Source organism: Hyperolius riggenbachi, chromosome 4, assembly GCF_040937935.1.
Source record: "Hyperolius riggenbachi isolate aHypRig1 chromosome 4, aHypRig1.pri, whole genome shotgun sequence".
Classification (NCBI taxonomy): Eukaryota; Metazoa; Chordata; class Amphibia; order Anura; family Hyperoliidae; genus Hyperolius; species Hyperolius riggenbachi.
This window is the reverse complement of record NC_090649.1, coordinates 2,254,118-2,281,665: the sequence shown is the minus strand read 5'-3', so window position 1 is coordinate 2,281,665 and position 27,548 is coordinate 2,254,118. Positions and strand designations below refer to the sequence as shown.

The 27,548-nt window shown below is 49.6% G+C and overlaps 1 protein-coding gene across 3 annotated transcripts in view; it reads left to right on the top strand.

The window, feature by feature from the left end:
- FNDC4 (fibronectin type III domain containing 4) overlaps positions 1 to 27,548 on the top strand; it is a 110,005-nt gene that overhangs the window by 37,851 nt on the left and 44,606 nt on the right. For 2 of the 3 annotated variants that reach the window (XR_011031294.1, XM_068279804.1), the window contains exon 5: positions 17,703 to 17,907. Coding sequence is in view for 2 of the 3 variants with exons in the window: in XM_068279804.1 (XP_068135905.1) it covers positions 17,703 to 17,907 (205 nt within the window). In the remaining variant the exon portion in view is untranslated. The remainder of the gene's footprint in view (positions 1 to 17,702; positions 17,908 to 27,548) is intronic. The other variant, XM_068279805.1, reaches the window with a different exon arrangement.

Sequence of the window (27,548 nt, the reverse complement as noted above, 5' to 3'; positions counted from 1 at the left end):
CGTTGTCTCGTCATACACTGTGTGATTGGCGTGGTGACGTTCATGCGTTGTCTCGTCATACACAGTGTGATTGGCGTGGTGACGTTCATGCGTTGTCTCGTCATACACTGTGTGATTGGCGTGGTGACGTTCATGCGTTGTCCCGTCATACACAGTGTGATTGGCGTGGTGACGTTCATGCGTTGTCTCGTCATACACAGTGTGATTGGCGTGGTGACATCCATGCGTTGTCTCGTCATACACAGTGTGATTGGCGTGGTGACGTTCATGCGTTGTCTCGTCATACACAGTGTGATTGGCGTGGTGACGTTCATGCGTTGTCTCGTCATACACAGTGTGATTGGCGTGGTGACGTTCATGCGTTGTCTCGTCATACACAGTGTGATTGGCGTGGTGACATCCATGCGTTGTCTCGTCATACACAGTGTGATTGGCGTGGTGACGTTCATGCGTTGTCTCGTCATACACAGTGTGATTGGCGTGGTGACGTTCATGCGTTGTCCCGTCATACACAGTGTGATTGGCGTGGTGACATCCATGCGTTGTCTCGTCATACACAGTGTGATTGGCGTGGTGACGTTCATGCGTTGTCTCGTCATACACAGTGTGATTGGCGTGGTGACATCCATGCGTTGTCTCGTCATACACAGTGTGATTGGCGTGGTGACGTTCATGCGTTGTCTCGTCATACACAGTGTGATTGGCGTGGTGACGTTCATGCGTTGTCCCGTCATACACAGTGTGATTGGCGTGGTGACGTTCATGCGTTGTCTCGTCATACACAGTGTGATTGGCGTGGTGACGTTCATGCGTTGTCTCGTCATACACAGTGTGATTGGTGTGGTGACGTTCATGCGTTGTCTCGTCATACGCAGTGTGATTGGCGTGGTGACGTTCATGCGTTGTCTCGTCATACGCAGTGTGATTGGCGTGGTGATGTTCATGCGTTGTCTCGTCATACACAGTGTGATTGGCGTGGTGACGTTCATGCGTTGTCTCGTCATACACAGTGTGATTGGCGTGGTGACGTTCATGCGTTGTCTCGTCATACACAGTGTGATTGGCGTGGTGACGTTCATGCGTTGTCTCGTCATACACAGTGTGATTGGCGTGGTGACGTTCATGCGTTGTCTCGTCATACACAGTGTGATTGGCGTGGTGATGTTCATGCGTTGTCTCGTCATACACAGTGTGATTGGCGTGGTGACGTTCATGCGTTGCCTCGTCATACACAGTGTGATTGGCGTGGTGACGTTCATGCGTTGTCTCGTCATACACTGTGTGATTGGTGTGGTGACGTTCATGCGTTGTCTCGTCATACACAGTGTGATTGGCGTGGTGATGTTCATGCGTTGTCTCGTCATACACAGTGTGATTGGCGTGGTGACGTTCATGCGTTGCGTCGTCATACACAGTGTGATTGGCGTGGTGACGTTCATGCGTTGTCTCGTCATACACAGTGTGATTGGCGTGGTGACGTTCATGCGTTGTCCCGTCATACACAGTGTGATTGGCGTGGTGACGTTCATGCGTTGTCTTGTCATACGCAGTGTGATTGGCGTGGTGACGTTCATGCGTTGTCTCGTCATACACAGTGTGATTGGCGTGGTGATGTTCATGCGTTGTCTCGTCATACACAGTGTGATTGGCATGGTGACGTTCATGCGTTGTCTCGTCATACACAGTGTGATTGGCGTGGTGACGTTCATGCGTTGCCTCGTCATACACAGTGTGATTGGCGTGGTGACGTTCATGCGTTGTCTCGTCATACACAGTGTGATTGGCGTGGTGACGTTCATGCGTTGTCTCGTCATACACAGTGTGATTGGTGTAGTGACGTTCATGCGTTGTCTCGTCATACACAGTGTGATTGGCGTGGTGACGTTCCTGCGTTGCCTCGTCATACACAGTGTGATTGGTGTAGTGACGTTCATGCGTTGTCTCGTCATACACAGTGTGATTGGCGTGGTGACGTTCATGCGTTGTCTCGTCATACACAGTGTGATTGGCGTGGTGACGTTCATGCGTTGTCTCGTCATACGCAGTGTGATTGGCGTGGTGACGTTCATGCGTTGTCTCGTCATACGCAGTGTGATTGGCGTGGTGACGTTCATGCGTTGTCTCGTCATACACAGTGTGATTGGCGTGGTGACGTTCATGCGTTGCCTCATCATACACAGTGTGATTGGTGTGGTGACGTTCATGCGTTGTCTCGTCATACACAGTGTGATTGGCGTGGTGACGTTCATGCGTTGTCTCGTCATACACAGTGTGATTGGCGGGGTGACGTTCATGCGTTGTCTCGTCATACACAGTGTGATTGGCGTGGTGACGTTCATGCGTTGCGTCATACACAGTGTGATTGGCATGGTGACGTTCATGCGTTGTCTCGTCATACACAGTGTGATTGGCGTGGTGACGTTCCTGCGTTGTCTCGTCATACACAGTGTGATTGGCGTGGTGACGTTTATGTGTTGTCTCGTCATACACAGTGTGATTGGCGTGGTGACGTTCATGCGTTGTCTCGTCATACACAGTGTGATTGGTGTGGTGACGTTCATGCGTTGTCTCGTCATACACAGTGTGGTTGGTGTGGTGACGTTCATGCGTTGTCTCATCATACACAGTGTGATTGGCGTGGTGACGTTCATGCATTGTCTCGTCATACACAGTGTGATTGGCGTGGTGACGTTCATGCGTTGTCTCGTCATACACAGTGTGATTGGTGTGGTGACGTTCATGCGTTGTCTCGTCATACACAGTGTGATTGGCGTGGTGACGTTCATGCGTTGTCTCGTCATACACAGTGTGATTGGCGTGGTGACGTTCATGCGTTGTCTCGTCATACACAGTGTGATTGGCGTGGTGACGTTCATGCGTTGCCTCGTCATACACAGTGTGATTGGCGTGGTGACGTTCATGCGTTGTCTCGTCATACACAGTGTGATTGGCATGGTGACGTTCATGCGTTGTCTCGTCATACACAGTGTGATTGGCATGGTGACGTTCATGCGCTGTCTCGTCATACACAGTGTGATTGGCGTGGTGACGTTCATGCGTTGTCCCGTCATACACAGTGTGATTGGCGTGGTGACGTTCATGCGTTGTCTCGTCATACACAGTGTGATTGGCGTGGTGACGTTCATGCGTTGCCTCATCATACACAGTGTGATTGGCGTGGTGACGTTCCTGCGTTGTCTCGTCATACACAGTGTGATTGGCGTGGTGACGTTCATGCGTTGTCTCGTCATACACAGTGTGATTGGCGTGGTGACGTTCCTGCGTTGCGTCATACACAGTGTGATTGGCATGGTGACGTTCATGCGTTGTCTCGTCATACGCAGTGTGATTGGCGTGGTGACGTTCATGCGTTGTCTCGTCATACACAGTGTGATTGGCGTGGTGACGTTCATGCGTTGTCTCGTCATACACAGTGTGATTGGCGTGGTGACGTTCATGCGTTGTCTCGTCATACACAGTGTGATTGGCGTGGTGACGTTCATGCGTTGTCTCGTCATACACAGTGTGATTGGCGTGGTGACGTTCCTGCGTTGCCTCATCATACACAGTGTGATTGGTGTGGTGACGTTCATGCGTTGTCTCGTCATACACAGTGTGATTGGCGTGGTGACGTTCATGCGTTGTCTCGTCATACACAGTGTGATTGGCGTGGTGACGTTCATGCGTTGTCTCGTCATACCATGTGTGATTGGCGTGGTGACGTTCATGCATTGTCTCGTCATACACAGTGTGATTGGCGTGGTGACGTTCATGCGTTGTCTCGTCATACACAGTGTGATTGGCGTGGTGACGTTCATGCGTTGCGTCGTCATACACTGTGTGATTGGCGTGGTGACGTTCATGCGTTGTCTCGTCATACACAGTGTGATTGGCGTGGTGACGTTCATGCGTTGTCTCGTCATACACAGTGTGGTTGGCGTGGTGACGTTCATGCGTTGTCTCGTCATACACAGTGTGATTGGCGTGGTGACGTTCATGCGTTGTCTCGTCATACACAGTGTGGTTGGCGTGGTGACGTTCATGCGTTGTCTCGTCATACACTGTGTGATTGGCGTGGTGACGTTCATGCGTTGTCTCGTCATACACAGTGTGATTGGTGTGGTGACGTTCATGCGTTGTCTCGTCATACACAGTGTGATTGGTGTGGTGACGTTCATGCGTTGTCTCGTCATACACAGTGTGGTTGGTGTGGTGACGTTCATGCGTTGTCTCGTCATACACAGTGTGATTGGCGTGGTGACGTTCATGCGTTGCCTCGTCATACACAGTGTGGTTGGCGTGGTGACGTTCATGCGTTGTCTCGTCATACACAGTGTGATTGGCGTGGTGACGTTCATGCGTTGTCTCGTCATACACAGTGTGATTGGCGTGGTGACGTTCATGCGTTGTCTCGTCATACACAGTGTGATTGGCGTGGTGACGTTCATGCGTTGTCTCGTCATACACTGTGTGATTGGCGTGGTGACGTTCATGCGTTGTCTCGTCATACACAGTGTGATTGGAGTGGTGACGTTCATGCGCTGTCTCGTCATACACTGTGTGATTGGTGTGGTGACGTTCATGCGTTGTCTCGTCATACACAGTGTGATTGGCGTGGTGACGTTCATGCATTGTCTCGTCATACGCAGTGTGATTGGCGTGGTGACGTTCATGCGTTGTCTCGTCATACACAGTGTGATTGGTGTGGTGACGTTCATGCGTTGTCTCATCATACACAGTGTGATTGGCGTGGTGACGTTCATGCGTTGTCTCGTCATACACAGTGTGATTGGCGTGGTGACGTTCATGCGTTGTCTCGTCATACGCAGTGTGATTGGTGTGGTGACGTTCATGCGTTGTCTCGTCATACACAGTGTGATTGGCGTGGTGACGTTCATGCGTTGCCTCGTCATACACAGTGTGATTGGCGTGGTGACGTTCATGCGTTGTGTCATACACAGTGTGATTGGCGTGGTGACGTTCATGCGTTGTCTCGTCATACACAGTGTGATTGGCGTGGTGACGTTCATGCGTTGTCTCGTCATACACAGTGTGATTGGCGTGGTGACGTTCATGCGTTGTCTCGTCATACACAGTGTGATTGGCGTGGTGACGTTCATGCGTTGTCTCGTCATACACAGTGTGATTGGCATGGTGATGTTCATGCGTTGTCTCGTCATACACAGTGTGATTGGCGTGGTGACGTTCATGCGTTGTCTCGTCATACACAGTGTGATTGGCGTGGTGACGTTCATGCGTTGTCTCGTCATACACAGTGTGATTGGCGTGGTGACGTTCATGCGTTGTCTCGTCATACACAGTGTGGTTGGCGTGGTGACGTTCATGCGTTGTCTCGTCATACACAGTGTGATTGGCATGGTGACGTTCATGCGCTGTCTCGTCATACACAGTGTGATTGGCGTGGTGACGTTCATGCGCTGTCTCGTCATACGCAGTGTGATTGGCGTGGTGACGTTCATGCGTTGTCTCGTCATACACAGTGTGATTGGCATGGTGACGTTCATGCGCTGTCTCGTCATACACAGTGTGGTTGGCGTGGTGACGTTCATGCGTTGTCTCGTCATACACAGTGTGATTGGCATGGTGACGTTCATGCGCTGTCTCGTCATACACAGTGTGATTGGCATGGTGACGTTCATGCGCTGTCTCGTCATACGCAGTGTGATTGGCGTGGTGACGTTCATGCGTTGCGTCGCCATACACTGTGTGATTGATGTAGTGACGTTCATGCGTTGTCTCGTCATACACAGTGTGATTGGCGTGGTGACGTTCATGCGTTGTCTCGTCATACACAGTGTGGTTGGCGTGGTGACGTTCATGCGTTGCCTCGTCATACACAGTGTGATTGGCGTGGTATCGTTCATGCGTTGCCTCGTCATACACAGTGTGATTGGCGTGGTGACATTCATGCGTTGCGTCATACACAGTGTGATTGGCGTGGTGACGTTCATGCGTTGTCTCGTCATACACAGTGTGATTGGCATGGTGACGTTCATGCGCTGTCTCGTCATACACAGTGTGATTGGCGTGGTGACATTCATGCGTTGCGTCATACACAGTGTGATTGGCGTGGTGACGTTCATGCGTTGTCTCGTCATACACAGTGTGATTGGCGTGGTGACGTTCATGCGTTGTCTCGTCATACACAGTGTGATTGGCGTGGTGACGTTCATGCGTTGCCTCGTCATACACAGTGTGATTGGCGTGGTGACGTTCATGCGTTGTCTCGTCATACACAGTGTGATTGGCGTGGTATCGTTCATGCGTTGCCTCGTCATACACAGTGTGATTGGCGTGGTGACGTTCCTGCGTTGCCTCGTCATACACAGTGTGATTGGCGTGGTGACGTTCATGCGTTGTCTCGTCATACACAGTGTGATTGGTGTGGTGACGTTCATGCGTTGTCTCGTCATACACAGTGTGATTGGTGTGGTGACGTTCATGCGTTGTCTCGTCATACACAGTGTGATTGGCGTGGTGACGTTCATGCGTTGTCTCGTCATACACAGTGTGATTGGTGTGGTGACGTTCATGCGTTGCCTCGTCATACACAGTGTGATTGGTGTGGTGACGTTCATGCGCTGTCTCGTCATACACAGTGTGATTGGCGTGGTGACATTCATGCGTTGCGTCATACACAGTGTGATTGGCGTGGTGACGTTCATGCGTTGTCTCGTCATACACAGTGTGATTGGCGTGGTGACGTTCCTGCGTTGTCTCGTCATACACAGTGTGATTGGCGTGGTGACGTTCATGCGTTGTCTCATCATACACTGTGTGATTGGCGTGGTGACGTTCATGCGTTGTCTCGTCATACACTGTGTGATTGGCATGGTGACGTTCATGCGTTGTCTCGTCATACACTGTGTGATTGGCGTGGTGACGTTCATGCGTTGTCTCGTCATACACAGTGTGATTGGCGTGGTGACGTTCATGCGTTGTCTCGTCATACACTGTGTGATTGGCGTGGTGACGTTCATGCGTTGTCCCGTCATACACAGTGTGATTGGCGTGGTGACGTTCATGCGTTGTCTCGTCATACACAGTGTGATTGGCGTGGTGACATCCATGCGTTGTCTCGTCATACACAGTGTGATTGGCGTGGTGACGTTCATGCGTTGTCTCGTCATACACAGTGTGATTGGCGTGGTGACGTTCATGCGTTGTCTCGTCATACACAGTGTGATTGGCGTGGTGACGTTCATGCGTTGTCTCGTCATACACAGTGTGATTGGCGTGGTGACATCCATGCGTTGTCTCGTCATACACAGTGTGATTGGCGTGGTGACGTTCATGCGTTGTCTCGTCATACACAGTGTGATTGGCGTGGTGACGTTCATGCGTTGTCCCGTCATACACAGTGTGATTGGCGTGGTGACATCCATGCGTTGTCTCGTCATACACAGTGTGATTGGCGTGGTGACGTTCATGCGTTGTCTCGTCATACACAGTGTGATTGGCGTGGTGACATCCATGCGTTGTCTCGTCATACACAGTGTGATTGGCGTGGTGACGTTCATGCGTTGTCTCGTCATACACAGTGTGATTGGCGTGGTGACGTTCATGCGTTGTCCCGTCATACACAGTGTGATTGGCGTGGTGACGTTCATGCGTTGTCTCGTCATACACAGTGTGATTGGCGTGGTGACGTTCATGCGTTGTCTCGTCATACACAGTGTGATTGGTGTGGTGACGTTCATGCGTTGTCTCGTCATACACAGTGTGATTGGCGTGGTGACGTTCATGCGTTGTCTCGTCATACGCAGTGTGATTGGCGTGGTGATGTTCATGCGTTGTCTCGTCATACACAGTGTGATTGGCGTGGTGACGTTCATGCGTTGTCTCGTCATACACAGTGTGATTGGCGTGGTGACGTTCATGCGTTGTCTCGTCATACACAGTGTGATTGGCGTGGTGACGTTCCTGCGTTGTCTCGTCATACACAGTGTGATTGGCGTGGTGACGTACATGCGTTGTCTCGTCATACACAGTGTGATTGGCGTGGTGACGTTCATGCGTTGTCTCGTCATACACAGTGTGATTGGCGTGGTGATGTTCATGCGTTGTCTCGTCATACACAGTGTGATTGGCGTGGTGACGTTCATGCGTTGCCTCGTCATACACAGTGTGATTGGCGTGGTGACGTTCATGCGTTGTCTCGTCATACACTGTGTGATTGGTGTGGTGACGTTCATGCGTTGTCTCGTCATACACAGTGTGATTGGCGTGGTGATGTTCATGCGTTGTCTCGTCATACACAGTGTGATTGGCGTGGTGACGTTCATGCGTTGCGTCGTCATACACAGTGTGATTGGCGTGGTGACGTTCATGCGTTGTCTCGTCATACACAGTGTGATTGGCGTGGTGACGTTCATGCGTTGTCCCGTCATACACAGTGTGATTGGCGTGGTGACGTTCATGCGTTGTCTTGTCATACGCAGTGTGATTGGCGTGGTGACGTTCATGCGTTGTCTCGTCATACACAGTGTGATTGGCGTGGTGATGTTCATGCGTTGTCTCGTCATACACAGTGTGATTGGCATGGTGACGTTCATGCGTTGTCTCGTCATACACAGTGTGATTGGCGTGGTGACGTTCATGCGTTGCCTCGTCATACACAGTGTGATTGGCGTGGTGATGTTCATGCGTTGTCTCGTCATACACAGTGTGATTGGTGTGGTGACGTTCATGCGTTGTCTCGTCATACACAGTGTGATTGGCGTGGTGACGTTCATGCGTTGTCTCGTCATACACAGTGTGATTGGTGTAGTGACGTTCATGCGTTGTCTCGTCATACACAGTGTGGTTGGCGTGGTGACGTTCATGCGTTGTCTCGTCATACACAGTGTAATTGGCGTGGTGACGTTCATGCGCTGTCTCGTCATACACAGTGTGATTGGCGTGGTGACGTTCATGCGTTGTCTCGTCATACACAGTGTAATTGGCGTGGTGACGTTCATGCGTTGTCTCGTCATACACAGTGTGGTTGGCGTGGTGACGTTCATGCGTTGTCTCGTCATACACAGTGTAATTGGCGTGGTGACGTTCATGCGCTGTCTCGTCATACACAGTGTGATTGGCGTGGTGACGTTCCTGCGTTGCCTCGTCATACACAGTGTGATTGGTGTAGTGACGTTCATGCGTTGTCTCGTCATACACAGTGTGATTGGCGTGGTGACGTTCATGCGTTGTCTCGTCATACACAGTGTGATTGGCGTGGTGACGTTCATGCGTTGTCTCGTCATACGCAGTGTGATTGGCGTGGTGACGTTCATGCGTTGTCTCGTCATACGCAGTGTGATTGGCGTGGTGACGTTCATGCGTTGTCTCGTCATACACAGTGTGATTGGCGTGGTGACGTTCATGCGTTGTCTCGTCATACACAGTGTGATTGGCGGGGTGACGTTCATGCGTTGTCTCGTCATACACAGTGTGATTGGCGTGGTGACGTTCATGCGTTGTCTCGTCATACACAGTGTGATTGGCGGGGTGACGTTCATGCGTTGTCTCGTCATACGCAGTGTGATTGGCGTGGTGACGTACATGCGTTGTCTCGTCATACACAGTGTGATTGGCGTGGTGACGTTCATGCGTTGTCTCGTCATACACAGTGTGATTGGCGTGGTGACGTTCCTGCGTTGTCTCGTCATACACAGTGTGATTGGCGTGGTGACGTTCATGCGTTGTCTCGTCATACACAGTGTGATTGGCGTGGTGACGTTCATGCGTTGTCTCGTCATACACAGTGTGATTGGCGTGGTGACGTTCATGCGTTGTCTCGTCATACACAGTGTGATTGGCGTGGTGACGTTCATGCGTTGTCTCGTCATACACAGTGTGATTGGCGTGGTGACGTTCATGCGTTGTCTCGTCATACACAGTGTGATTGGCGTGGTGACGTTCATGCGTTGCGTCGTCATACACTGTGTGATTGGCGTGGTGACGTTCATGTGTTGCGTCATACACAGTGTGATTGGCGTGGTGACGTTCATGCGTTGTCTCGTCATACACAGTGTGGTTGGCGTGGTGACGTTCATGCGTTGTCTCGTCATACACAGTGTGATTGGCGTGGTGACGTTCATGCGTTGCCTCGTCATACACAGTGTGATTGGCGTGGTGACGTTCATGCGTTGTCTCGTCATACACAGTGTGATTGGCGTGGTGACATTCATGCGTTGTCTCGTCATACGCAGTGCGATTGGCGTGGTGACGTTCATGCGTTGTCTCGTCATACACAGTGTGATTGGTGTGGTGACGTTCATGCGTTGTCTCGTCATACACAGTGTGATTGGCGTGTGACGTTCATGCGTTGTCTCGTCATACACAGTGTGATTGGCGTGGTGACGTTCATGCGTTGCCTCGTCATACACAGTGTGATTGGCGTGGTGACGTTCATGCGTTGTCTCGTCATACACAGTGTGATTGGCGTGGTGACGTTCATGCGTTGTCTCGTCATACGCAGTGCGATTGGCGTGGTGACGTTCATGCGTTGTCTCATCATACACAGTGTGATTGGTGTGGTGACGTTCATGCGTTGTCTCGTCATACACAGTGTGATTGGCGTGGTGACGTTCATGCGTTGTCTCGTCATACACAGTGTGATTGGTGTGGTGACGTTCATGCGTTGTCTCGTCATACACAGTGTGATTGGCGTGGTGACATCCATGCGTTGTCTCGTCATACACAGTGTGATTGGCGTGGTGACGTTCCTGCGTTGCGTCATACACAGTGTGATTGGCGTGGTGACGTTCATGCGTTGTCTCGTCATACACAGTGTGATTGGCGTGGTGACGTTCCTGCGTTGCGTCATACACAGTGTGATTGGCATGGTGACGTTCATGCGTTGTCTCGTCATACGCAGTGTGATTGGCGTGGTGACGTTCATGCGTTGCCTCGTCATACACAGTGTGATTGGCGTGGTGACGTTCATGCGCTGTCTCGTCATACACAGTGTGATTGGTGTGGTGACGTTCATGCGTTGTCTCGTCATACACAGTGTAATTGGCGTGGTGACGTTCATGCGTTGTCTCGTCATACACAGTGTGATTGGCGTGGTGACGTTCATGCGTTGCCTCGTCATACACAGTGTGATTGGCGTGGTGACGTTCATGCGTTGTCTCGTCATACACAGTGTGATTGGCGTGGTGACGTTGATGCATTGTCTCGTCATACACAGTGTGATTGGTGTGGTGACGTTCCTGCGTTGTCTCGTCATACACAGTGTGATTGGCGTGGTGACGTTCATGCGTTGTCTCGTCATACACAGTGTGATTGGCGTGGTGACGTTCATGCGTTGCGTCATACACAGTGTGATTGGCGTGGTGACGTTCATGCGTTGTCTCATCATACACTGTGTGATTGGCGTGGTGACGTTCATGCGTTGTCTCATCATACACAGTGTGATTGGCGTGGTGACGTTCCTGCGTTGCCTCATCATACACAGTGTGATTGGCGTGGTGACATTCATGCGTTGTCTCGTCATACACAGTGTGATTGGCGTGGTGACGTTCCTGCGTTGTCTCGTCATACACAGTGTGATTGGTGTGGTGACGTTCATGCGTTGTCTCGTCATACACAGTGTAATTGGCGTAGTGACGTTCATGCGTTGTCTCGTCATACACAGTGTGATTGGCGTGGTGACGTTCATGCGTTGTCTCGTCATACACAGTGTGATTGGCGTGGTGACGTTCATGCGTTGTCTCGTCATACACAGTGTGATTGGCGTGGTGACGTTCATGCGTTGTCTCGTCATACACAGTGTGATTGGCGTGGTGACGTTCATGCGTTGTCTCGTCATACACAGTGTGATTGGCGTGGTGACGTTCATGCGTTGTCTCGTCATACACAGTGCGATTGGCGTGGTGACGTTCATGCGTTGCCTCGTCATACACAGTGTGATTGGCGTGGGGACGTTCATGCGTTGTCTCGTCATACACAGTGTGATTGGCGTGGTGACGTTCATGCATTGTCTCGTCATACACAGTGTGATTGGCATGGTGACGTTCATGCGTTGCCTCGTCATATACAGTGTGATTGGCGTGGTGACGTTCATGCGTTGTCTCGTCATACACAGTGTGATTGGTGTGGTGACGTTCATGCGTTGTCTCGTCATACACAGTGTGATTGGCGTGGTGACGTTCATGCGTTGTCTCGTCATACACAGTGTGATTGGCGTGGTGACATTCATGCTTTGTCTCGTCATACACAGTGTGATTGGCGTGGTGACGTTCCTGCGTTGTCTCGTCATACACAGTGTGATTGGCGTGGTGACGTTCATGCGTTGTCTCGTCATACACAGTGTGATTGGCGGGGTGACGTTCATGCGTTGTCTCGTCATACGCAGTGTGATTGGCGTGGTGACGTACATGCGTTGTCTCGTCATACACAGTGTGATTGGCGTGGTGACGTTCATGCGTTGTCTCGTCATACACAGTGTGATTGGTGTGGTGACGTTCATGCGTTGTCTCGTCATACACAGTGTGATTGGCGTGGTGACGTTCATGCGTTGTCTCGTCATACACAGTGTGATTGGCGTGGTGACGTTCATGCGTTGTCTCGTCATACACAGTGTGATTGGCGTGGTGACGTTCATTCGTTGTCTCGTCATACACAGTGTGATTGGCATGGTGACGTTCATGCGTTGTCTCGTCATACACAGTGTGATTGGCGTGGTGACGTTCATGCGTTGTCTCGTCATACACAGTGTGGTTGGCGTGGTGACGTTCATGCGTTGTCTCGTCATACACAGTGTGATTGGCGTGGTGACGTTCATGCGTTGCCTCGTCATACACAGTGTGATTGGCGTGGTGACGTTCATGCGTTGTCTCGTCATACACAGTGTGATTGGCGTGGTGACATTCATGCGTTGTCTCGTCATACGCAGTGCGATTGGCGTGGTGACGTTCATGCGTTGTCTCGTCATACACAGTGTGATTGGTGTGGTGACGTTCATGCGTTGTCTCGTCATACACAGTGTGATTGGCGTGTGACGTTCATGCGTTGTCTCGTCATACACAGTGTGATTGGCGTGGTGACGTTCATGCGTTGCCTCGTCATACACAGTGTGATTGGCGTGGTGACGTTCATGCGTTGTCTCGTCATACACAGTGTGATTGGCGTGGTGACGTTCATGCGTTGTCTCGTCATACGCAGTGCGATTGGCGTGGTGACGTTCATGCGTTGTCTCATCATACACAGTGTGATTGGTGTGGTGACGTTCATGCGTTGTCTCGTCATACACAGTGTGATTGGCGTGGTGACGTTCATGCGTTGTCTCGTCATACACAGTGTGATTGGTGTGGTGACGTTCATGCGTTGTCTCGTCATACACAGTGTGATTGGCGTGGTGACATCCATGCGTTGTCTCGTCATACACAGTGTGATTGGCGTGGTGACGTTCCTGCGTTGCGTCATACACAGTGTGATTGGCGTGGTGACGTTCATGCGTTGTCTCGTCATACACAGTGTGATTGGCGTGGTGACGTTCCTGCGTTGCGTCATACACAGTGTGATTGGCATGGTGACGTTCATGCGTTGTCTCGTCATACGCAGTGTGATTGGCGTGGTGACGTTCATGCGTTGCCTCGTCATACACAGTGTGATTGGCGTGGTGACGTTCATGCGCTGTCTCGTCATACACAGTGTGATTGGTGTGGTGACGTTCATGCGTTGTCTCGTCATACACAGTGTAATTGGCGTGGTGACGTTCATGCGTTGTCTCGTCATACACAGTGTGATTGGCGTGGTGACGTTCATGCGTTGCCTCGTCATACACAGTGTGATTGGCGTGGTGACGTTCATGCGTTGTCTCGTCATACACAGTGTGATTGGCGTGGTGACGTTGATGCATTGTCTCGTCATACACAGTGTGATTGGTGTGGTGACGTTCCTGCGTTGTCTCGTCATACACAGTGTGATTGGCGTGGTGACGTTCATGCGTTGTCTCGTCATACACAGTGTGATTGGCGTGGTGACGTTCATGCGTTGCGTCATACACAGTGTGATTGGCGTGGTGACGTTCATGCGTTGTCTCATCATACACTGTGTGATTGGCGTGGTGACGTTCATGCGTTGTCTCATCATACACAGTGTGATTGGCGTGGTGACGTTCCTGCGTTGCCTCATCATACACAGTGTGATTGGCGTGGTGACATTCATGCGTTGTCTCGTCATACACAGTGTGATTGGCGTGGTGACGTTCCTGCGTTGTCTCGTCATACACAGTGTGATTGGTGTGGTGACGTTCATGCGTTGTCTCGTCATACACAGTGTAATTGGCGTAGTGACGTTCATGCGTTGTCTCGTCATACACAGTGTGATTGGCGTGGTGACGTTCATGCGTTGTCTCGTCATACACAGTGTGATTGGCGTGGTGACGTTCATGCGTTGTCTCGTCATACACAGTGTGATTGGCGTGGTGACGTTCATGCGTTGTCTCGTCATACACAGTGTGATTGGCGTGGTGACGTTCATGCGTTGTCTCGTCATACACAGTGTGATTGGCGTGGTGACGTTCATGCGTTGTCTCGTCATACACAGTGCGATTGGCGTGGTGACGTTCATGCGTTGCCTCGTCATACACAGTGTGATTGGCGTGGGGACGTTCATGCGTTGTCTCGTCATACACAGTGTGATTGGCGTGGTGACGTTCATGCATTGTCTCGTCATACACAGTGTGATTGGCATGGTGACGTTCATGCGTTGCCTCGTCATATACAGTGTGATTGGCGTGGTGACGTTCATGCGTTGTCTCGTCATACACAGTGTGATTGGTGTGGTGACGTTCATGCGTTGTCTCGTCATACACAGTGTGATTGGCGTGGTGACGTTCATGCGTTGTCTCGTCATACACAGTGTGATTGGCGTGGTGACATTCATGCTTTGTCTCGTCATACACAGTGTGATTGGCGTGGTGACGTTCCTGCGTTGTCTCGTCATACACAGTGTGATTGGCGTGGTGACGTTCATGCGTTGTCTCGTCATACACAGTGTGATTGGCGGGGTGACGTTCATGCGTTGTCTCGTCATACGCAGTGTGATTGGCGTGGTGACGTACATGCGTTGTCTCGTCATACACAGTGTGATTGGCGTGGTGACGTTCATGCGTTGTCTCGTCATACACAGTGTGATTGGTGTGGTGACGTTCATGCGTTGTCTCGTCATACACAGTGTGATTGGCGTGGTGACGTTCATGCGTTGTCTCGTCATACACAGTGTGATTGGCGTGGTGACGTTCATGCGTTGTCTCGTCATACACAGTGTGATTGGCGTGGTGACGTTCATTCGTTGTCTCGTCATACACAGTGTGATTGGCATGGTGACGTTCATGCGTTGTCTCGTCATACACAGTGTGATTGGCGTGGGGATGTTCATGCGTTGTCTCGTCATACACAGTGTGATTGGCGTGGTGACGTTCATGCGTTGTCTCGTCATACACAGTGTGATTGGCGTGGTGACGTTCATGCGTTGTCTCGTCATACACAGTGTGATTGGCGTGGTGACGTTGATGCGTTGTCTCGTCATACACAGTGTGATTGGCGTGGTGACGTTCATGCGTTGTCTCGTCATACACAGTGTGATTGGCGTGGTGACGTTCATGCGTTGTCTCGTCATACACTGTGTGATTGGCGTGGTGACGTTCATGCGTTGTCTCGTCATACACAGTGTGATTGGTGTGGTGACGTTCATGCGTTGCCTCGTCATACACAGTGTGATTGGCGTGGTGACGTTCATGCGTTGCCTCGTCATACACAGTGTGATTGGCGTGGTGACGTTCATGCGTTGTCTCGTCATACACAGTGTGATTGGCGTGGTGATGTTCATGCGTTGTCTCGTCATACACAGTGTGATTGGTGTGGTGACGTTCATGCGTTGTCTCGTCATACACAGTGTGATTGGCGTGGTGACGTTCATGCGTTGTCTCGTCATACACAGTGTGATTGGCGTGGTGACGTTCATGCGTTGTCTCGTCATACACTGTGTGATTGGCGTGGTGACGTTCCTGCGTTGTCTCGTCATACACTGTGTGATTGGCGTGGTGACGTTCATGCGTTGTCTCGTCATACACAGTGTGATTGGCATGGTGACGTTCATGCGTTGCCTCGTCATACACAGTGTGATTGGCGTGGTGACGTTCATGCGTTGTCTCGTCATACACAGTGTGATTGGCGTGGTGACGTTCATGCGTTGTCTCGTCATACGCAGTGTGATTGGCGTGGTGACGTTCATGCGTTGTCTCGTCATACACTGTGTGATTGGCGTGGTGACGTTCATGCGTTGTCTCGTCATACACAGTGTGATTGGCGTGGTGACGTTCATGCGTTGTCTCGTCATACACAGTGTGATTGGCGTGGTGACGTTCCTGCGTTGCGTCGTCATACACAGTGTGATTGGCGTGGTGACGTTCATGCGTTGTCTCGTCATACACAGTGTGATTGGCGTGGTGACGTTCATGCGTTGTCTCGTCATACACAGTGTGATTGGCGTGGTGACGTTCATGCGTTGTCTCGTCATACACAGTGTGATTGGCGTGGTGACGTTCATGCGCTGTCTCGTCATACACAGTGTGATTGGTGTGGTGACGTTCATGCGTTGTCTCGTCATACACAGTGTGATTGGCGTGGTGACGTTCATGCGTTGTCTCGTCATACACAGTGTGATTGGCGTGGTGACGTTCATGCGTTGTCTCGTCATACACAGTGTGATTGGCGTGGTGACGTTCATGCGCTGTCTCGTCATACACAGTGTGATTGGCGTGGTGACGTTCATGCGCTGTCTCGTCATACACAGTGTGATTGGTGTGGTGACGTTCATGCGTTGTCTCGTCATACACAGTGTGATTGGCGTGGTGACGTTCATGCGCTGTCTCGTCATACACAGTGTGATTGGCGTGGTGACGTTCATGCGTTGTCTCGTCATACACAGTGTGATTGGTGTGGTGACGTTCATGCGTTGTCTCATCATACACAGTGTGATTGGCGTGGTGACGTTCATGCGTTGTCTCGTCATACACAGTGTGATTGGTGTGGTGACGTACATGCGTTGTCTCGTCATACGCAGTGTGATTGGCGTGGTGATGTTCATGTGTTGTCTCGTCATACACAGTGTGATTGGCGTGGTGACGTTCATGCGTTGTCTCGTCATACACAGTGTGATTGGCGTGGTGACGTTCATGCGTTGTCTCGTCATACACAGTGTGATTGGCGTGGTGACGTTCATGCATTGCCTCATCATACACAGTGTGATTGGCGTGGTGACGTTCCTGCGTTGCGTCGTCATACACAGTGTGATTGGCGTGGTGACGTTCATGCGTTGTCTCGTCATACACAGTGTGATTGGCGTGGTGACGTTCATGCGTTGTCTCGTCATACACAGTGTGATTGGCATGGTGACGTTCATGCGTTGTCTCGTCATACACAGTGTGATTGGCGTGGTGACGTTCCTGCGTTGCGTCGTCATACACAGTGTGATTGGCGTGGTGACGTTCATGCGTTGTCTCGTCATACACAGTGTGATTGGTGTGGTGACGTTCATGCGTTGTCTCGTCATACACAGTGTGATTGGCGTGGTGACATCCATGCGTTGTCTCGTCATACACAGTGTGATTGGTGTGGTGACGTTCATGCGTTGTCTCGTCATACACAGTGTGTCACACACTCACCATGTCTCCTCCTTCTCCCTAGAAGCAGGGTAGCCAGATACACAAGTTTATCAGAGAGGTGAACACGACAAATCATGCCTGTGTCTTGTGGGACTTGGAGGCGGATACCGACTATATCATTCAGGTGCAGTCCATTGGTTGGTACAGTGAGAGCCAGGCCAGCAAAAGAGTCCATTTCCGAACCCTAAAAGAGACCGATCGGCTACTAACCAACAGCTCAGAACAAGGTAGGTACAACTCTGACAATATAACATGATTACTTCCTGTACCCTGCTCCTCCTGAGTGTGCATAATGCTGCTCCTCTGTGTGTTCCCTCTAAGTGCAGTGTGCAGTAGGGCAGTTGTTTATACCGTGTATTTCCTGTAAGTGCAGTGCACAGTAGGGCAGTTGTGTATACCGTGTATTTCCTGTAAGTGCAGTGCACAGTAGGGCAGTTGTGTATACCGTGTATTTCCTGTAATTGCAGTGCGCAGTAGGGCAGTTGTGTATACCGTGTATTTCCTGTAAGTGCAGTATGCAGTAGGGCAGTTGTGTATACCGTGTATTTCCTGTAAGTGCAGTGCACAGTAGGTCAGTTGTGTATACCGTGTATTTCCTGTAAGTGCAGTGCACAGTAGGGCAGTTGTGTATACCGTGTATTTCCTGTAAGTGCAGTGCGCAGTAGGGCAGTAGTGTATACTGTGTATTTCCTGTAAGTGCAGTGCACAGTAGGTCAGTTGTGCATACCGTGTATTTCCTGTAAGTGCAGTGCGCAGTAGGGCAGTTGTGTATACTGTGTATTTCCTGTAAGTGCAGTGCGCAGTAGGTCAGTTGTGTATACCGTGTATTTCCTGTAAGTGCAGTGCGCAGTAGGGCAGTTGTGTATACTGTGTATTTTCTGTAAGTGCAGTGCACAGTAGAGCAGTTGTGTGTACCGTGTATATCCTGTAAGTGCAATGCGCAGTAGGGCAATTCTGTATACTGTGTATTTCCTGTAAGTGTAGTGCACAGTAGGGCAGTTGTGTATACTGTGTATTTCCTGTAAGTGCAGTGCGCAGTAGGGCAGTTGTGTATACTGTGTATTTCCTGTAAGTGCAGTGTGCAGTAGGGCAGTTGTGTATACTGTGTATTTCCTGTAAGTGCAGTGCGCAGTAGGTCAGTTGTGTATACCGTGTATTTCCTGTAAGTGCAGTGCGCAGTAGGTCAGTTGTGTATACCGTGTATTTCCTGTAAGTGCAGTGTGCAGTGGGGCAGTTGTGTATACCGTGTATTCCCTGTAAGTGCAGTGCGCAGTAGGGCAGTTGTGTATACCGTGTATTTCCTGTAAGTGCAGTGCACAGTAGGTCAGTTGTGTATACCCTGTATTTGCTGTAAGTGCAGTGCGCAGTAGGGCAGTTGTGTATACCGTGTATTTCCTGTAAGTGCAGTGCGCAGTAGGGCAGTTGTGTATACCGTGTATTCCCTGTAAGTGCAGTGCACAGTAGGTCAGTTGTGTATACTGTGTATTTCCTGTAAGTGCAGTGCGCAGTAGGGCAGTTGTGTGTACCGTGTATTTCCTGTAAGTGCAGTGCACAGTAGGGCAGTTGTGTATACTGTGTATTTCCTGTAAGTGCAGTGCGCAGTAGGTCAGTTGTATATACTGTGTATTTCCTGTAAGTGCAGTGTGCAGTGGGGCAGTTGTGTATACCGTGTATTCCCTGTAAGTGCAGTGCGCAGTAGGGCAGTTGTGTATACCGTGTATTTCCTGTAAGTGCAGTGCACAGTAGGTCAGTTGTGTATACCCTGTATTTGCTGTAAGTGCAGTGCGCAGTAGGGCGGTTGTGTATACCGTGTATTTCCTGTAAGTGCAGTGCGCAGTAGGGCAGTTGTGTATACCGTGTATTCCCTGTAAGTGCAGTGCACAGTAGGTCAGTTGTGTATACTGTGTATTTCCTGTAAGTGCAGTGCGCAGTAGGGCAGTTGTGTGTACCGTGTATTTCCTGTAAGTGCAGTGCACAGTAGGGCAGTTGTGTATACTGTGTATTTCCTGTAAGTGCAGTGCGCAGTAGGTCAGTTGTATATACTGTGTATTTCCTGTAAGTGCAGTGCGCAGTAGGGCAGTTGTGTATACCGTGTATTTCCTGTAAGTGCAGTGCACAGTAGGTCAGTTGTGTATACTGTGTGTTTCCTGTAAGTGCAGTGCGCAGTAGGGCAGTTGTGTATACCGTGTATTTCCTGTAAGTGCAGTGCGCAGTAGGTCAGTTGTGTATACCGTGTATTTCCTGTAAGTGCAGTGCGCAGTAGGTCAGTTGTATATACCGTGTATTTCCTGTAAGTGCAGTGCGCAGTAGGGCAGTTGTGTATACCGTGTATTTCCTGTAAGTGCAGTGCGCAGTAGGTCGGTTGTGTGTACCGTGTATTTCCTGTAAGTGCAGTGCGCAGTAGGTCAGTTGTGTATACTGTGTATTTCCTGTAAGTGCAGTGCACAGTAGGTCGGTTGTGTGTACCGTGTATTTCCTGTAAGTGCAGTGCGCAGTAGGGCAGTTGTGCATACCGTGTATTCCCTGTAAGTGCAGTGCACAGTAGGTCAGTTGTGTATACCGTGTATTTCCTGTAAGTGCAGTGCGCAGTAGGGCAGTTGTGTATACTGTGTATTTCCTGTAAGTGCAGTGCACAGTAGGTCAGTTGTGTATACTGTGTATTTCCTGTAAGTGCAGTGCGCAGTAGGGCAGTTGTGTATACTGTGTATTTCCTGTAAGTGCAGTGCGCAGTAGGGCAGGTGTGTATACCGTGTATTTCCTGTAAGTGCAGTGCACAGTAGGGCAGTTGTGTATACTGTATTTCCTGTAAGTGCAGTGCGCAGTAGGTCAGTTGTGTATACTGTGTATTTCCTGTAAGTACAGTGCGCAGTAGGTCAGTTGTGTATACCGTGTATTTCCTGTAAGTGCAGTGCGCAGTAGGTCAGTTGTGTATACCGTGTATTTCCTGTAAGTGCAGTGCGCAGTAGGTCAGTTGTGTATACCGTGTATTTCCTGTAAGTGCAGTGCGCAGTAGGGCAGTTGTGTATACTGTGTATTTCCTGTAAGTGCAGTGCACAGTAGGTCAGTTGTGCATACCGTGTATTTCCTGTAAGTGCAGTGCGCAGTAGGTCAGTTGTGCATACCGTGTATATCCTGTAAGTGCAGTGCGCAGTAGGGCAGTTGTGTATACTGTGTATTTCCTGTAAGTGCAGTGCGCAGTAGGGCAGTTGTGTATACTGTGTATTTCCTGTAAGTGCAGTGCGCAGTAGGGCAGTTGTGCATACCGTGTATTTCCTGTAAGTGCAGTGTGCAGTAGGGCAGTTGTATATACTGTGTATTCCCTGTAAGTGCAGTGCGCAGTAGGTCAGTTGTGTATACTGTGTGTTTCCTGTAAGTGCAGTGCGCAGTAGGGCAGTTGTGTATACCGTGTATTTCCTGTAAGTGCAGTGCACAGTAGGGCAGTTGTGTATACTGTGTATTTCCTGTAAGTGCAGTGCGCAGTAGGGCAGTTGTGTATACTGTGTATTTCCTGTAAGTACAGTGTACAGTAGGGCAGTTGTGTATACTGTGTATTTCCTGTAAGCGCAGTGCACAGTAGGGCAGTTGTGTATACCGTGTATTTCCTGTAAGTGCAATGCGCAGTAGGGCAGTTGTGTATACTGTGTATTTCCTGTAAGTACAGTGTACAGTAGGGCAGTTGTGTATACCGTGTATTTCCTGTAAGTGCAGTGCGCAGTAGGTCAGTTGTGTATACCGTGTATTTCCTGTAAGTGCAGTGCGCAGTAGGTCAGTTGTGTATACTGTGTATTTCCTGTAAGTGCAGTGCGCAGTAGGGCAGTTGTGTATACTGTGTATTTCCTGTAAGTGCAGTGTGCAGTAGGGCAGTTGTGTATACTGTGTATTTCCTGTAAGTGCAGTGCGCAGTAGGTCAGTTGTGTATACCGTGTATTTCCTGTAAGTGCAGTGCGCAGTAGGTCAGTTGTGTATACCGTGTATTTCCTGTAAGTGCAGTGTGCAGTAGGGCAGTTGTGTATACCGTGTATTCCCTGTAAGTGCAGTGCGCAGTAGGGCAGTTGTGTATACCGTGTATTTCCTGTAAGTGCAGTGCACAGTAGGTCAGTTGTGTATACCCTGTATTTCCTGTAAGTGCAGTGCGCAGTAGGGCAGTTGTGTATACCGTGTATTTCCTGTAAGTGCAGTGCGCAGTAGGGCAGTTGTGTATACCGTGTATTCCCTGTAAGTGCAGTGCACAGTAGGTCAGTTGTGTATACCCTGTATTTCCTGTAAGTGCAGTGCGCAGTAGGGCAGTTGTGTATACCGTGTATTTCCTGTAAGTGCAGTGTGCAGTAGGGCAGTTGTGTATACTGTGTATTTCCTGTAAGTGCAGTGCGCAGTAGGTCAGTTGTATATACTGTGTATTTCCTGTAAGTGCAGTGCGCAGTAGGGCAGTTGTGTATACCGTGTATTTCCTGTAAGTGCAGTGCACAGTAGGTCAGTTGTGTATACCGTGTGTTTCCTGTAAGTGCAGTGCGCAGTAGGGCAGTTGTGTATACCGTGTATTTCCTGTAAGTGCAGTGCGCAGTAGGTCAGTTGTGTATACCGTGTATTTCCTGTAAGTGCAGTGCGCAGTAGGTCAGTTGTGCATACCGTGTATTTCCTGTAAGTGCAGTGCGCAGTAGGTCAGTTGTATATACCGTGTATATCCTGTAAGTGCAGTGCGCAGTAGGTCAGTTGTGCATACCGTGTATTTCCTGTAAGTGCAGTGCGCAGTAGGGCAGTTGTGTATACTGTGTATTTCCTGTAAGTGCAGTGCGCAGTAGGTCAGTTGTGTATACCGTGTATTCCCTGTAAGTGCAGTGCACAGTAGGTCAGTTGTATATACCGTGTATTTCCTGTAAGTGCAGTGCGCAGTAGGTCAGTTGTGTATACCGTGTATTCCCTGTAAGTGCAGTGCGCAGTAGGGCAGTTGTGTATACCGTGTATTTCCTGTAAGTGCAGTGCGCAGTAGGTCAGTTGTGTATACCGTGTATTTCCTGTAAGTGCAGTGCGCAGTAGGGCAGTTGTGTATACCGTGTATTTCCTGTAAGTGCAGTGCGCAGTAGGGCAGTTGTGTATACTGTGTATTTCCTGTAAGTGCAGTGCGCAGTAGGGCAGTTGTGTGTACCGTGTATTTCCTGTAAGTGCAGTGCGCAGTAGGGCAGTTGTGCATACCGTGTATTTCCTGTAAGTGCAGTGCGCAGTAGGTCAGTTGTGCATACCGTGTATTTCCTGTAAGTGCAGTGCGCAGTAGGGCAGTTGTGTATACTGTGTATTTCCTGTAAGTGCAGTGCGCAGTAGGGCAGTTGTGTGTACCGTGTATTTCCTGTAAGTGCCGTGCACAGTAGGGCAGTTGTGTATACCGTGTATTTCCTGTAAGTGCAGTGCGCAGTAGGGCAGTTGTGTATACTGAGTATTTCCTGTAAGTGCAGTGCGCAGTAGGGCAGTTGTGTATACTGTGTATTTCCTGTAAGTGCAGTGCGCAGTAGGTCAGTTGTGCATACCGTGTATTTCCTGTAAGTGCAGTGCGCAGTAGGTCAGTTGTGTATACCCTGTATTTTCTGTAAGTGCAGTGCGCAGTAGGGCAGTTGTGTATACCGTGTATTTCCTGTAAGTGCAGTGCGCAGTAGGTCAGTTGTGTATACCGTGTATTTCCTGTAAGTGCAGTGCACAGTAGAGCAGTTGTGTATACTGTGTATTTCCTGTAAGTGCAGTGCGCAGTAGGGCAGTTGTGTATACTGTGTATTTCCTGTAAGTGCAGTGCGCAGTAGGTCAGTTGTGTATACCCTGTATTTCCTGTAAGTGCAGTGCGCAGTAGGGCAGTTGTGTATACCGTGTATTTCCTGTAAGTGCAGTGCACAGTAGAGCAGTTGTGTATACTGTGTATTTCCTGTAAGTGCAGTGCGCAGTAGGGCAGTTGTGTATACTGTGTATTTCCTGTAAGTGCAGTGCGCAGTAGGGCAGTTGTGTATACTGTGTATTTCCTGTAAGTGCAGTGCACAGTAGGGCAGTTGTGTATACTGTGTATTTCCTGTAAGTGCAGTGCGCAGTAGGTCAGTTGTGCATACCGTGTAGTTCCTGTAAGTGCAGTGCGCAGTAGGGCAGTTGTGTATACCGTGTATTTCCTGTAAGTGCAGTGCGCAGTAGGGCAGTTGTGTATACTGTGTATTTCCTGTAAGTGCAGTGCGCAGTAGGGCAGTTGTGTATACCGTGTATTTCCTGTAAGTGCAGTGCGCAGTAGGGCAGTTGTGCATACCGTGTATTTCCTGTAAGTGCAGTGCGCAGTAGGTCAGTTGTGTATAATTTGTATTTCCTGTAAGTGCAGTGCACAGTAGGGCAGTTGTGTATACCGTGTATTTCCTGTAAGTGCAGTGCGCAGTAGGGCAGTTGTGCATACCGTGTATTTCCTGTAAGTGCAGTGCGCAGTAGGGCAGTAATGTATACTGTGTATTTCCTGTAAGTGCAGTGCACAGTAAGGCAGTTGTGTGTACCGTGTATTTCCTGTAAGTGCAGTGCGCAGTAGGGCAGTTGTGCATACCGTGTATTTCCTGTAAGTGCAGTGCGCAGTAGGTCAGTTGTGTATAATTTGTATTTCCTGTAAGTGCAGTGCACCGTAGGGCAGTTGTGTATACCGTGTATTTCCTGTAAGTGCAGTGCACAGTAGGTCAGTTGTGTATACCGTGTATTTCCTGTAAGTGCAGTGCGCAGTAGGGCAGTTGTATATACCGTGTATATCCTGTAAGTGCAGTGCGCAGTAGGTCAGTTGTATATACCGTGTATTTCCTGTAAGTGCATTGCACAGTAGGGCAGTTGTGCATACCGTGTATTTCCTGTAAGTGCAGTGCACAGTAGGGCAGTTGTGTATACTGTGTATTTCCTGTAAGTGCAGTGCGCAGTAGGGCAGGTGTGTATACCGTGTATTTGCTGTAAGTGCAGTGCACAGAAGGGCAGTTGTGTATACTGTGTATTTCCTGTAAGTGCAGTGCGCAGTAGGGCAGTTGTATATAACGTGTACTTCCTGTAAGTGCAGTGCGCAGTAGGGCAGTTGTATATACCGTGTATATCCTGTAAGTGCAGTGCGCAGTAGGTCAGTTGTGCATACCGTGTATTTCCTGTAAGTGCAGTGCGCAGTAGGGCAGTTGTGTATACTGTGTATTCCCTGTAAGTGCAGTGCGCAGTAGGTCAGTTGTGTATACTGTGTATTTCCTGTAAGTGCAGTGCACAGTAGGGCAGTTGTCTATACCCTGTATTTCCTGTAAGTGCAGTGCACTGTAGGGCAGTTGTGCATACCGTGTATTCCCTGTAAGTGCAGTGCACAGTAGGTCGGTTGTGTGTACCGTGTATTTCCTGTAAGTGCAGTGCGCAGTAGGGCAGTTGTGTATACCGTGTATTCCCTGTAAGTGCAGTGCACAGTAGGTCAGTTGTGTATACCGTGTATTTCCTGTAAGTGCAGTGTGCAGTAGGTCAGTTGTGCATACCGTGTATTCCCTGTAAGTGCAGTGTGCAGTAGGGCAGTTGTGTATACCGTGTATTTCCTGTAAGTGCAGTGCACAGTAGGTCAGTTGTGTATACCGTGTATTTCCTGTAAGTGCAGTGTGCAGTAGGTCAGTTGTGCATACCGTGTATTCCCTGTAAGTGCAGTGTGCAGTAGGGCAGTTGTGTATACCGTGTATTTCCTGTAAGTGCAGTGCACAGTAGGTCAGTTGTGTATACTGTGTATTTCCTGTAAGTGAAGTGCGCAGTAGGTCAGTTGTGTATACCGTGTATTTCCTGTAAGTGCAGTGCACAGTAGGGCAGTTGTGTATACTGTGTATTTCCTGTAAGTGCAGTGCGCAGTAGGTCGGTTGTGTGTACCGTGTATTTCCTGTAAGTGCAGTGCGCACTAGGTCAGTTGTGTATACTGTGTATTTCCTGTAAGTGCAGTGCACAGTAGGTCGGTTGTGTGTACCGTGTATTTCCTGTAAGTGCAGTGCGCAGTAGGGCAGTTGTGCATACTGTGTATTCCCTGTAAGTGCAGTGCACAGTAGGTCAGTTGTGTATACCGTGTATTTCCTGTAAGTGCAGTGCGCAGTAGGTCAGTTGTGTATACTGTGTATTTCCTGTAAGTGCAGTGCGCAGTAGGGCAGTTGTGTATACTGTGTATTTCCTGTAAGTGCAGTGCACAGTAGGTCAGTTGTGTATACTGTGTATTTCCTGTAAGTGCAGTGCGCAGTTGGGCAGTTGTGTATACTGTGTATTTCCTGTAAGTGCAGTGCGCAGTAGGTCAGTTGTGTATACCGTGTATTTCCTGTAAGTGCAGTGCGCAGTAGGGCAGTTGTGTATACTGTGTATTCCCTGTAAGTGCAGTGCGCAGTAGGGCAGTTGTGCATACTGTGTATTTCCTGTAAGTGCAGTGCGCAGTAGGTCTGTTGTGTATACTGTGTATTTCCTGTAAGTGCAGTGCACAGTAGGTCGGTTGTGTATACTGTGTATTTCCTGTAAGTGCAGTGCACAGTAGGGCAGTTGTGTATACCGTGTATTTCCTGTAAGTGCAGTGCACAGTAGGGCAGTTGTGTATACTGTGTATTTCCTGTAAGTGCAGTGCACAGTAGGGCAGTTGTGAATACCGTGTATTTCCTGTAAGTGCAGTGCGCAGTAGGTCAGTTGTGTATACTGTGTATTTCCTATAAGTGCAGTGCGCAGTAGGGCAGTTGTGTATACTGTGTATTTCCTGTAAGTACAGTGTACAGTAGGGCAGTTGTGTATACTGTGTATTTCCTGTAAGCGCAGTGCACAGTAGGGCAGTTGTGTATACCGTGTATTTCCTGTAAGTGCAATGCGCAGTAGGGCAGTTGTGTATACTGTGTATTTCCTGTAAGTACAGTGTACAGTAGGGCAGTTGTGTATACCGTGTATTTCCTGTAAGTGCAGTGCGCAGTAGGTCAGTTGTGTATACTGTGTATTTCCTGTAAGTGCAGTGCGCAGTAGGTCAGTTGTGTATACCGTGTATTTCCTGTAAGTGCAGTGCACAGTAGGTCGGTTGTGTGTACCGTGTATTTCCTGTAAGTTCAGTGCGCAGTAGGGCAGTTGTGCATACCGTGTATTCCCTGTAAGTGCAGTGCTCAGTAGGGCAGTTGTGTATACTGTGTATTTCCTGTAAGTGCAGTGCGCAGTAGGGCAGTTGTGTATACCGTGTATTTCCTGTAAGTGCAGTGTGCAGTAGGTCAGTTGTGTATACCGTGTATTTCCTGTAAGTGCAGTGCGCAGTAGGGCAGTTGTGTATACCGTGTATTTCCTGTAAGTGCAGTGCGCAGTAGGGCAGTTGTGTATACCGTGTATTTCCTGTAAGTGCAGTGCGCAGTAGGTCAGTTGTGTATACCGTGTATTTCCTGTAAGTGCAGTGCACAGTAGGGCAGTTGTGTATACTGTGTATTTCCTGTAAGTGCAGTGCACAGTAGGTCAGTTGTGTATACCGTGTATTTCCTGTAAGTGCAGTGCGCAGTAGGGCAGTTGTATATACTGTGTATTCTCTGTAAGTGCAGTGCGCAGTAGGTCAGTAGTGTATACCGTGTATTTCCTGTAAGTGCAGTGCACAGTAGGGCAGTTGTGTATACTGTGTATTTCCTGTAAGTGCAGTGCGCAGTAGGGCAGTTGTGTATACTGTGTATTTCCTGTAAGTGCAGTGTGCAGTAGGGCAGTTGTGTATACTGTGTATTTCCTGTAAGTGCAGTGCTCAGTAGGGCAGTTGTGTATACTGTGTATTTCCTGTAAGTGCAGTGCACAGTAGGGCAGTTGTGTATACTGTGTATTTCCTGTAAGTGCAGTGCACAGTAGGTCAGTTGTGTATACTGTGTGTTTCCTGTAAGTGCAGTGC